The following is a 12,264-nucleotide window of genomic DNA, read 5'->3' on the forward strand; positions in this document are numbered from 1 at the left end:
ATAGAATAGAAATTGCTATTGGGGACATTGATCTAGAGGAGCTGAGAAAGCAGACATCGGGTGGGCTGTATGGAAAGGACTGTGCAGCGGAGCCTGGAGGGATGTAGTGGAGTGGCTGTCCTGGCCCTGGAAGGCTGATGGCTCATGGCTCAAAAGCAAAGAGGATGCAGGATTGCAGGGTGTGGATGGCAAGTTAGCCAAGGATCACTTGGAAGAGATTTCTCTTTGATGTACCAGGCTGATCTGATGCCAACTGGACCAGCTTTCAACCCTCAGAGGGCAAAGGAACACGAGAACCCAGTGATGACAAACAAATGCTATTAGCTTTTACAACCAAAATAGGGGCCTTATGAACTAGCCTTACAGGCAAGTTTTGAGTTCTTCCTGATTGCATCAGCCCTCAAGTGATCTCTACTGCAATCCATGGGTTTTCCTCTATTGTTCGCAGCAAAGGAGATCCCGCTGGGGACCTAAACTAAGTCTGAGGAAGGTCTCACATTACACAATAAGGATATTTCTGGAAGTTATGACGTGAGAGGGAATTTTGCTGAGTACACTTTTCAGTGTAGTCTGTGTAGTCTGATTCCTTTTACAGTGCAAACCACCACCCTCAATGTTTGTTTGCCATACGTGTACTTTTGACCCTCAGTGGGTCTATCTCTAAAATGCCCTCCCAGGGCATTACATGGCTTTCACCCAGATCCCACTCTAGGAACTGGACCGTTGTTACAGGGCACTCTTTAAGGAATTTACAGTGAGAAGAGACAGGATAGGCATATGAAAGAAAAGGCTTAAGAATGTCTTTTAAAAGTTTTTCCTTCTGCCCTAACCGGTTTGGCTCAGTAGATAGAGCATCGGCCTGTGGACTGAAGGGTCCTGAGTTCGATTCCGGTCAAGGGCATGTACCTTGGTTACGGGCACATCCCCAGTAGGAGGTGTGCAGGAGGCAGCTGATCAATGTTTCTCTCTCATCGATGTTTCTAACTCTCTATCCCTCTCCCTTCCTCTCTGTAAAAAAATCAATAAAATATATTTTTTAAAAAAAGTTTTTCCTTCCTTGGCCGGTGTTCGAAGTGGTTAGAGCATTAGCCTGTGGACTGAAGGGTCTCAGGTTTGATTCCCAGTCAAGGGCACGTACCTCAATTGAATGTTTCTCTCTCTCTCTCTCTCTCTCTCTCTCTCTCTCTCTCTCTCTCTCCCTCCCTTACTCTCTCAATTAAAAATCAATGGGCCCAGCCCCAGGCAGTTTGGCTCAGTGAATAGAGCATCAGCCTATGGACTGAAGGGTCTCGGGTTCGATTCCCATCAAGGGCACGTACCTAGGTTGCAGGCTACTCCCTGGCCCCAGCCCTCATCAGTACTTGTTCAGAAGGCAACCAATGAATATGTCTCACATCAATATTTCTCTCTGTCTTTCCATCTCTTTTCCATTCTCTCCAAAAATCAATGGAAAAATATCCTCAGGTGAGGATTAATAATGGGCCCAGCCAGTATGGCTCAGTGGTTGAGTATTGACCCATGAATCAAGAAGTCGCTGGTTCAATTCCTGGTCAGGGCATATGCCCAGGTTGTGGGCTTTATCTCCAGTAGGGGTTGTGCACGAGGCAGTTGATCAATGATTCTCTCTAATCATTGATGTTTCTATCTCTCCCTCTCCCTTCATCTCTCTCTAAAATCAATAAAAACACTTTTTTGGTAATTAATGGGGAAAAAAATCCTGGGGTGAGGATTAATTTTTTTTTAAAGTTTTTCCTGGAGGATATACGTATATCCTGAAGTCCCACCAAAAGGATTTAAAACAGCACAAAACAGACCAGCCGGCGTGGCTTAGTGGTTGAGTGTTGACCATAAACCAAGAAGTCACCGTTCAATTCCAGGTCAATGCACATGCCCAGGTTGCAGGCTCAATCCCCAGTGGGGGGTGTGCAGGAGGCAGTTGATCAATGATTCTCTCTCATCATTGATGTTCCTATCTCTCTCTCCCTTTCCCTTCCTCTCTGGAATCAATGAAAATGTATTTTAAAAAATGAAACAGCACAAAATAAAAACACAACAGTTCCAGGACCTACGACATGGCCAACAGAGCTGATGCAAACTCTTTACTCAGCACAGCGAGAAGGTACAGAAATATAGCTGAGGTCACAAACAAGGACTAAAATCCCAGGTGCCAGTAGCACAGAGGGCACTGACGGTCAGAGCAATGAGCAGTGAGATGAGTCTGGGCACCTGGCGTGGTTGCCAGAACTGGAGACAGGCCCGGTGCCAGGAGCCTGGGTTTTCCTACCCCTCAGGAGAGGAGGCCGCAGGTCTGACACAAAGTGGGATGTGAGACACCTGGGAGGGCAGCTGCACCATAGTAAACCAGGGACTGGAGACACTGGCAATGGCCCAGGGAAATAGGAAGAAGCTTGTCCCCCAAGCCCGGAGACAAACATAAAAATTGGTCCTGGGCTGGTGACACCTGATAACCTCTGGACACGTGGCAGAAGCAAATGCAAAGTGCTCTGAGTCTCTGTGACACGAGCTCACGTTCCAGAAGGACTTGACCGTCACACAGGGCTTTCCCAGGCAGAGAGAAGGAGTGGGCGCTCTCAAAGGCTGACTCCCTGTCCAGGCGGAGAAAAGAGCCAGTCCCAAACCCAGTACTTCCCATCTGCAGTCCTGCCTCTCGCCGATGGGTTCCCAGGGCACACCGGGAAGTGGGCAAGCTGGTACTGTAGACCGCCTGGGATCAGACACAGGTGCAAAGGTGCCTCACTTAGAATGAATGCCAGTCATCTCCTGGACATTGCCTCCTCTCCCTCACCTCCATGCTGCTCAGCTGAGAAGGGAGCGTGAGAAGAGGGGACGTCTAGTGGGGACTGGAGGGGCACTGGAGTCTCTGGTTGACAAAAATCAGAAGCTGTTCCCATGAAGTGGGAGTCTCTTTCTTGAAAGCCACTTGAACTTTGTCATCCCAATCAAGCTTATCTCTTCTTGTGTTTGCTTAGCTCGTGGGTGGGAAATGTCATTCCCCTCTCCTCATTTTATGGAACACTGTTCACAAGTGATAACGTTTGAAACGGCCACTAACCTCCTTGGCCTCAAAACTCACGCACAAGAAACCTGACACAAATGAGATTAGGGGGGTTGCCTAAGGGAGGATTGCGAAAAAAATTATAATATTCTTGAACTATTTTATTCAGGATTCTTGCCTTGTGACTGCCAGCTTGGTCTACCTGCCTCTCCAACTGTCGGGCTTCCATTTGCAGCGGGAGCTGTCAGCTCTTCACCAGGCCGCGTGCATCTGCCCAGGCATTGCCTGGAGAAGGAGTACAGGCAGTCACAGGCCCCGCTTTTCCTCAGACCCCGGGAAAGGAGTACCCGATGTCTCCAGGCTTCCTAGAGGCCTCTGGGATGGGTGCTGACTTGCCCTAAGGAGAAACTTTCTCGACCCTCCTTCCCAATCTCCACCTTAGAGCCCAGTTAGCAGCCCGGGGGGAAGGGAGGGGGCTCCACGGGGAGGGGGAGGGTGTCACCTGACATCAGTGGTCATGGGAGAGGGTCTGATGTGGAGTTTATAAGCCAGGTGTAAACCAAAATGAATCTTAGGCTGTAATAAAGAGTAAAAAGCATTTCTTTCAGCAAAAAGGGGCAGCAGCACAGGAAACACAGATTCAAATAGCACCCTAGATTGTGCTCCACCACGACAAAGGGGAAAGTTCCCAGCCAGGTTCTCCATCTCCCGGCCGCCCAGCCCCAGTGATTCCGTGGTTTGAGAGTGTGTGCCCACCGGGCTACTCCATATCTCTCTGTCTCTTCTCTTCCTTTTACGGGAAGAGCTGTGGCCTCGTTGTGTTTTGACGGCCTTATTTGTTGACCCATCATTAGTTGGACATCTCTCAAGTGCCAGGTATTGGGAATCCCAAAGAAGAAGTGCTGTGAAAGAGGATACATAGAGAAGTAATCCCAGTAGGAATTAGAATATAGGTGTTCGCCAAGTGCTCTATGGGCCCAGAGGAGTCCCAGAGGAGGTGACTAGGTGAAGGGAAAGACGGGCGCAGAGAGCAGAGTAAGAGTGAGCACAGGGCATGGGCAGCCCCGACGGGTCCAGTCGGCTCAGCAGGTACTGCATTCTTTCTCTCCACTACCCTTTAGCTGCCTAATAAAATGCATCTCAGTTGCCACACCGCTGGTTTAAAGGCTTACACCTTCCCTTTAGTATGTAGTGTTTTAACACTCTAAAAAGGAGACCGATGCCCTAGCCACTTTGGCTCAGTGGATAGAGCGTGAGCCTGAGGACCAAAGGGTCCCAGGTTCAAGTCCGGTCAAGGGCACATACCTCGGTTGCAGGCTCAATCCTCCGCCCTTGTCAGGGCACATGGGAGAGGCAGCCAATCGATGTGCCTCACATCCATGTTTCTCTCTCTATCTCTCCCCCCCCCCTTCCACCCTCTCCCTTCCACTCTCTCTAAAAAAAATCAATGGAAAAATATCCTCGGGTGAGGATTTTAAAAAAAAAAGGAGACTGATTTGGACTGTGGAGGAGCCTGTCGAGGAGGCATTCCCTCTAATACAAAATGGCTCCAGGGGCTGATGACATCTTTGTAAAAATTAAGTCTGTGGGAGGAGATCAAAAGGTTATGTAAATAAGGTGAGGTTTGGAGTTTAAAGGGATTATTTAATATTTTCCTGTTTGTCTAGATCTAGAGGCACACAAGTATATATACACACACAAACATGTATGTGTAGCTATGTATACACACACACACACACACACACACACACATATATACACACATTTCATGGGTGAGGAGCACCTTAAAGGCTGCAGGACCATAGGGCTTTGCATTTGATTGACACCCGTTAATGTTTGCTGAATTAGAGCAAATCTCTGCTGTGCCCCTCCTGTGTGTTTTTTATCGTTGACCATTGCTCTCGAGTTAATATTTGAACCTGGCCATAAAGGAGGTGACAGATGCTGACCTATGGCCAACACTCAAAGGGGAAATAGCCTCTTATAAATCAGCCCACACTGGACAGCCCCGCCAGCAGAGCTGCCGATCAACTGTGGAGGGAGCCTCGTCGCCACCATGAATTTCTCCGGCAAGTACCAGCTGCAGAGCCAGGAAAACTTTGAGCCCTTCATGAAGGCAATTGGTGAGTGCTGACCTGGGCACCGAGCCGGCGGTCATGGCAATCAGTGTCTGAGCTGGCAGGGGGTGGCCGGTCACAGATGCAGGCTGGATGCTGGGATGGGAGGAGAGGCTCGGGCTTTCTGCAGACCAGGGCCCTGTGGAGCGTGTTCCTTTTGCAGTCACTGGCAGCTTGTGCTGGTCCTCACTGGACGAGGCCACCCACAGGCAAGTGCAAGGAGCACTGAACTAGTGTCTGATTTGGATTGAAGCCACCTCTGCTAGTAACTGTGTGACCTTGTTCATTCATTCATTCATCCAGCCAGCCATTCATTCTCCTAACGTTGATTCAAGCCCAACCATATTCTAAGCACCGTGCTGGACAGATACAAGGGACACATGACAATGAGCCCCATTTCCAAAGTCACAGTTTAGCGAGGAAAAGGAGACGAAATAAATACAATCAAGAATCTCCTAATGCTTACTGAGTGTTGACTCAGTGCCAGGCACTGTGCCAAGCCCTTGATATGCAATATCCCATTGAATCCTCAGTGAAAGAACTCTGAGTTGGGTACTATTATTTTTCCCATTTTACAGTCAAAGCAACTGAGACCTTGAGAGGTTAAGTAATCCCAACCAAGGTCACTCAGGTAGGGAGTGTTTGCACCAGGAATTGAAGCATGCACTGGCTCCCAGAGACCCCACTTTCACCTGCTGTGTCCCCCAGAGAGTTGTGCAGGAGGATGTGGTGCTCATGGGAGGGCAAGGAGAGGAGGTTTGATGGTGATGAAGGTGAGCCTTGGCTAACCTTGGAAGATGAGCAGGTGTCCACTAGGGGACTGGAAAAGGGGATGGTACTCCCGGTAGAGGAAGCCTTATGTGACAAGGAAGGGCGCCAAGAGGGAGAAGGGTGGGAAAGACAGCAAAGACAGAGGGAGGAGGAACTTCAGGGCCAGCAGAGAGCTTGGATCTACTGTAGGGTAAGTCATGCCACCTCTCTGTGGCTCACATCCCTCACCTGTGCAACAGGACACCCCCGCCCACCCCACCCACTATCAATGCACGTGGGTTTGTAAACCTCAATTCATATGACACCACAGACATGATCTAAAATTTGTAAAGCTCTGTCCCAGGGCAAGGGACTCCTGATACCTCCTCTTCGAGAGCCTTGCCAGCAGAGGTCGAAATAGGATTGGGTGGACAGATGTCGACCAGGACAGGCCCAGTTGGTGCATGTTGCTCTGGCATACTAGAACCTCCAACCCCATGTCTCACTCTCAGGAGTGACCTGGCTTGGAAGATAAACTGTATCAGCCAACTGGAGTGTGGAGGATGAAATGCTTATACTCAAAGAGCAAATTCTCTGGGTGTTAAAAGAGGAAGAGTGAGGAAGGAGAGTGAGCAAGAACCAGGTGCTCACGACGGGAGAGGTCTTCAGCCCTAGCCGGTTTGGCTCAGTGGATAGAGCATCAGCCTGCAGACCAAAGGGTCCCAGGTTCGATTACCGTCGGGGATACGTACCTTGGTTGTAGACTCCTCCCCGGTCAGGAAGCATACAGGAGGCAACCAATTGATGTGTTTCCCTCACATTGATGTTTCTCTCTGTCTTTCCCTCTATCTTCCTCTCTCTCTAAAAAAATCAATGGGAAAATATCCTCTGGTGAGGATTTAAAAAAAAAAAAAAAAAAGACAGGAGAGGTCTTCAGGCCAGAAGAGTGTCTTCTTTATAAACCAACTGACAAGATGGTGAGAGGGCCATGGCAGGTCAAGTCGGGCCACTGACCTTTTCTTTCAAAGGTCAAGGCCCATGTTACTCACAGGACTCCATACCTGTGGCCTCCAGGGAGATACAGCACCTCCCTCTCCCCCTCCGTACTGCAAACTTTCTCTGTGGCCACTGCCTGGCAACTCCCACCTCTGCCATCTCTAAACCTCAGATGGTTTCCACCAGGTCTGCCTGACGACCTCATCCAGAAGGGGAAGGACATCAAGGGAGTGTCGGAGGTCGTGCAGAATGGGAAGCACTTCAAGCTCACCGTCACCACCGGGTCCAAAGTGATCCAGAACGAGTTCACCCTGGGGGAGGAGTGCGAGCTGGAGACCATGACTGGGGAGAAGGTCAAGGTAGGAGATGCCCCTCCAGCCACACTCTGCTTCTGGAACTTTTCTTGGAGCTTGGTCCCAGGGCTTCCTCCCTCGAGGGTCACACCTCACAATTCCCACCATGGATGCCCTATCTCTGAACTCACTTCTGGGGTGAGAGGCAGAGAGACAAAGTCAGCTCTTGGGGAAGAAGCTCTTAGGGAAAACTTCCCTAAGGACTGATGATGGGGGTGGGCTGGCCCAAGAATCCGAGCTCTCCCAATGCGGAGGAACTGGCGGAACCATGCATACAGCCAGGGACTAAGTCCCAGGTTCTTCCAGGCCCAACAGTGGGCAAGTGGGGGTCAGTGAAAAACCCTTCACAGAGCCCTGGGTCTCCTTGAGTCCAAATTAAACTGGCTTTGCTGGGCTTCGAGCCAGTGGTCCTGGGGAGAAGCTTCCTGGAGGATGTGCTGGCAACCCCAGAATACCAAACCTTCAGGGGTGATCCCAGAGCTCCCAGCCTCAGCTACCTCAGCTGTAAAACAGGCATCGTCACCCTTCCCAGACTGAAGGCAGGGCCACATCCCTCCCGCTGGGCTGTGGCTCAGGTGTGTAATGAGCGCTGGGTGTGGGCTGTATGAGCGTCAGCAGGCGCTGGCATGGAGATCCAGGCACTGGGCTGCCCGCCACCAGGAGCCTCTCTTCCTTCCTTAGAAACTCCACCCACCCCAGCCCGGCCAGCACTGCTGAGCAGCCACCTCCATTCCTTCCCTTCAGACAATTTCGTGCATTGGGCTTATTTTGGTATTTTTACCTCTTCTGATCAGTCTTTATTTCTGCTTCTCCAGATACAACACTACAGGTCAGGAAATCTGTGATAAAATTTAGGAAGAAAAATCCTTTCCATGTGCCCATAGGAAGGGGCGCGTGGTCATGTGTTTTACCACAGACCTTTTCTGATTGTCCATTTTGGAGGAAAATTTTTAACCTTGGCCGGTGTCTTCTGCTCCCTATTTCCTCTTCCTGGGCTTCTGTTGCCTCTCCCTGGATGCATAAAGCTTGAGCAGGAGACCCCAATAAGAACGACAAGCATGCTGGAATGTGCTCTCCCAACTGGCCAGTTCTTAAATCTTGCTACCACCTCTCTCTATTAGCTTGGAGAATTGAGATTTTACTCAAGTTTACCTTAGTGTTTTGAGCCAGTTAAGTGTTGTATTGCTGATTTCTAGATCACCTAGCATAAATTTAAAAGTCTGGCTAAGGATACCCTGACAGTTTCTTCTAGTTATTTTCTTTTAAGTAAATTCTTTAATGTTTTTATTGATTTTAGAGAGAGGAAGGGAGAGGGAGAGAGAGATAGAGATAGAAACATTAATGATGAAAGAGAATCATTGATTGGCTGCCTCCTGCACACTCCCCACTAGGGATCAAGCCAGGCATGTGCCCTGACCAGGAATTGAAAGGTTCATAGGTCGACGCTCAACTGCTGAGCCACATCAGCCAGGGCTTCTTTTAGTTTTTAAATACAATTCACTTCTATTAGGAGTCAGAGAGCTGGGAGATTGGCTTCTATAAAGAGGAGTGGTGGGTTGTTGTAAGCAGAGACCCATGCTGGGGACCCAACCTCCTTAGCAAAGGCCTTGCTCCCTGCCAGACCCTTCCTCACGGGCCATCTCTTCTGTCCCCTGCAGGCAGTGGTGCAGCTGGAAGGTGAGAATAAACTGGTGACATCTTTCAAAGGCATCAAGTCCGTGACGGAACTCAATGGAGACACAGTCATCCACGTAAGTTGCCACTCTGAGCTGCGGCTCCCAGTGCTTGAGGGGAGAAGTGCGGGGCCGAGTGAGGAGCCGCCTTTCCCCCCACCTTTGCTGCTCTTCGTCTCTGCTGCACCTCCTGAGGACCCACTATGTACCAGGCAGTTGACACACATATCTGCAATCTTCCCAGCATTTTCTAAATGGGGACACTGAGGCAGCAAATAGCGAGGAAAGGCAGAGCTCGGGTTCCTCTCAGTGGAGTCTGTCTCACAGGGCTGCCACCCACAGTTGCACCACAGCACACCTTCAGGGGAACCACTCCCCTTACAGACAGGTTAGATTTACATACTTATTACAATTGTGCAGTGTCTGCCAGTCAGGAGTGTTAGTCTAGGAGTTTAGTGCATTAGGGTAGCTTTCCAACAGATCAGTGTCTAGAGGAAAGGGCACCCTTTTCTAATTCACTAGGCTCCACATGTGCGGGCAGCGGCCCCAGCTGGGGCTTCCCCACTCCCCCTGGGCTCCTTCGGGCTGTTCTTCCACCACCACATGCCTGGTCCGGATTCACCGCTCCAGCCTCCCACTTCCTTCCCTCTTCATTGCCCTACCCTTTCTTCACCAAACCTAAGTAAGATGGGGCAGGAGAGGTGCTCGGTAGGAGGAGACCCGGGGTCATGGAGAGCCACCAGCACAGCCCACCCTCCTCAGTCTCCACTGGGATTTGGCCTCGGGACACGCTCACGGGCTAGAGGGCAGGAATCCATTCATCGCCTCCTGTGTGCCTCTGATTCACAGAACAGCCCTTCCACTGACACAGAACCCACATGCGAGGCAGGCTTTGTTTGGCCAAAAGTTGGGTCCTTTTGTTGCTTTTTCTGTTGTATGACAGTGCCATGATTATTAGCCAGAGCCCTTCTCTTCTGCCTCCACACTAACCAAGAAGCCACAAAGACTTCTAAGTGCCCTACAAGCCCAGGGCAGTCAACAAATGCCTTTGCCCATTCTGCATTAATAAGGAGAATCCTATTCATGGCAGTTTTATGGCAGCTTTTGAATCTGGCACACTGCCGTGGTGTGTGCCACGTCAGCCTTGGCGCCTGGCTGCCAGCCACATCTGTCTCCGACCCAGTGCAGTGTCTCTCCATCAATGATGTCCCCTGGCTCTTCCTTGCCCCAGACTGTACTTCAGGGAGTAACAACCGGCAGGATGCTGCTCAAGGGGTCTGTCACCACTCAGTCCAAGTGGAAAAATCCCTCAACTTGGGAGAGTGTGAGAGTCAACCATGAGACATGCCGTTCCAGCCCCCACCCGGGCACATTCACAGCAGCTCAGGGAGGCACCAGCAGGGGAGCAGAAGAGGATCAGTCCTGGGCTTAGCCTTGACCAATGTGCTTCAACACTCTCCGTCTCTTCAAGTCCTCACATCTCCAGTGAAGAAGGAGGCAGGATGAGGGGTGTAATAGACAGGCTGACCTGTCCAAGGTCATCGACAATGAGTTGTAGAACCAAGGTTCAAACCCAAATCTTTCCATTCCATTCCATTGCTGCAGAAACTAAGAGACTCCTTTTTAATGCTAATGACATTGCCACAGTCTTGTTCAAGAGCATCAGTGGGAGGATGGGGTGGGGGGAAAAGGGGACATGCCTCAAAATCTCAAAAACTGATGAGCCCAAGAAATGCAGGGGTTTTATATGCTTCGAAGCTTTGGAGGAAATTGGGCCCTACCTGCTATGTTCCAGGCTGGGTTCCTCGGTGTTTCCATATACGTGTGTCCTTGCTACTCAACATGTGTTTGGTACATAGTAGGCACTCAATCAAACTTTGAGAAATGGGATTGGACAAAACTGGTTTTGATGGTCACGCTCTAACAGTCATTAATGTAGAAAAGACTTCAGTAAGAGTCAGGACAACTCTCCACATGAGGAAGGAAAGTGACAAAAAGTTGGCCTGGGATTTTAGAAAAGATTGCCAACCCTTTCTCTGGTCCTATAAAAAACAGAGGACTCCTTGGGCTGTTACATATGATAGCATATTTACAGCTGTTTTGATGACTTAGTCATCTTTTACAATTCAACATCAGAGGTTAGATTGCATACTTATTACAATTTTGCAATCATGCAATCATACTTATTGCATGATTTCTTTTCTGACTTTCAGACCATGACATTGGGTGACATTGTCTTCAAGAGAATCAGCAAGAGAATTTAGACATCTGCACTTCATATTCTTTCACTGTGTAAAATTAATGTAATAAAGTAAACTTTGTTTTAAAAAAATGTCTTTGCTTCTTGGTGGCCTCTCGTGGATGCTGTTATTGACATCAGTAAGCACTGACCACCTATATTTTCATAAACTTTGATAACCTGCACATTCCATCCTCATGGGGTCAGGTCTGAAGCAGACCCCAGGCTGCCCACTTGGGCGATGCCACAAGGAACATGAAATGTGGCTGGATTTGTAGAACAGCCCTAATGACCTTTCCTAGGAGTCGGGGCAAATGGATATACAGTGTGCTGGCCCAAAGGGAAGGGTGGGCCCCTGTGGGGACAGAGAGTGTGGCCACAGTGGCCTCACCCACCAGTGGACATGAACAAAAAGAGCAGGCGCTGGCCCACCAATGAACAATTACCCACCTGGGGGAGGGCTGAGTGAGGAGCTTAGCAAGGGGTGCCAGAGTCAACAGAGGAAGCTCAGAAGGAAATTCCCTACATGCAATGAGCAGAGGCAGACTGTGGGAGAAGAATGATTTCTCTGAACAGTTCCTGTACCAGGCTCTGGTAGTTGTTATGGGTTAAACTGCATCTCCCCCAAATTTGCATATTAAAGTCCTAACCCTCATTACCTCCAGAATGTGACCTTATTTCAAAATAGGGCCATGGCAGATGCAGGGAGTCAGGTTAACGTGAGGTCACACTGGGGTATGGTGGGCCTAACCCAATACGCTGGTGTCCTTAGTAAAAGGGGGAATTAGGACAGAGACACCTCACAGGGAGCACACAGCGTGAAGGCAGGAGGTGTGCTGTCCCACGCCCAGGACCCACCAGAAGCTGGAGCGGGGCCTGGAGCAGGTCCTTCCCTCGAGCCCTCAGAGGCAGCGCAGCCTGGCCAGCACCTTGCTCTCAGATGTCTGGCCTCCAGACACCCTGCTGTGCTGTAAGGCCCAGTCTGCAGCAGTTTGTTATGGCAGCCCCAGCCCTGGCAAAGTCACAGTGTTCATTCCCCAACTTCAAAGAGCTAGCCGATCCTCCGACATTTCCATCTTCCTCCAACTCCCAGCCCCCAGAACTTGGCCAGCTCCCAGAA

General features: G+C 50.0%; 1 protein-coding gene across 1 annotated transcript; it reads left to right on the forward strand.

Annotated features, from left to right (window-relative positions):
* Window positions 1-4,960: 4,960 nt before the first annotated feature.
* On the forward strand, window positions 4,961-11,237 carry FABP1 (fatty acid binding protein 1). The gene is made up of 4 exons (XM_006103016.1): window positions 4,961-5,139; window positions 7,066-7,238; window positions 8,891-8,983; window positions 11,119-11,237. The coding sequence occupies exons 1-4, from the start codon at window positions 5,073-5,075 to the stop codon at window positions 11,167-11,169; spliced, it is 384 nt and encodes a 127-aa protein (XP_006103078.1). The 5' UTR covers window positions 4,961-5,072; the 3' UTR covers window positions 11,170-11,237.
* Window positions 11,238-12,264: the final 1,027 nt, after the last annotated feature.

Source organism: Myotis lucifugus, unplaced genomic scaffold, assembly GCF_000147115.1.
Source record: "Myotis lucifugus unplaced genomic scaffold, Myoluc2.0 scaffold_454, whole genome shotgun sequence".
NCBI classification, from domain to species: domain Eukaryota; kingdom Metazoa; phylum Chordata; class Mammalia; order Chiroptera; family Vespertilionidae; genus Myotis; species Myotis lucifugus.

Bases quoted from the DNA above. Each gene is read 5' to 3' on its own strand.
- FABP1 (XM_006103016.1), top strand. From the start codon at position 5,073: ATGAATTTCTCCGGCAAGTACCAGCTGCAGAGCCAGGAAAACTTTGAG. The intron at 5,140-7,065 runs GTGAGTGCTGAC...GGTTTCCACCAG, and splicing joins GCCCTTCATGAAGGCAATTG to GTCTGCCTGACGACCTCATC. The intron at 8,984-11,118 runs GTAAGTTGCCAC...TCTGACTTTCAG, and splicing joins ATGGAGACACAGTCATCCAC to ACCATGACATTGGGTGACAT.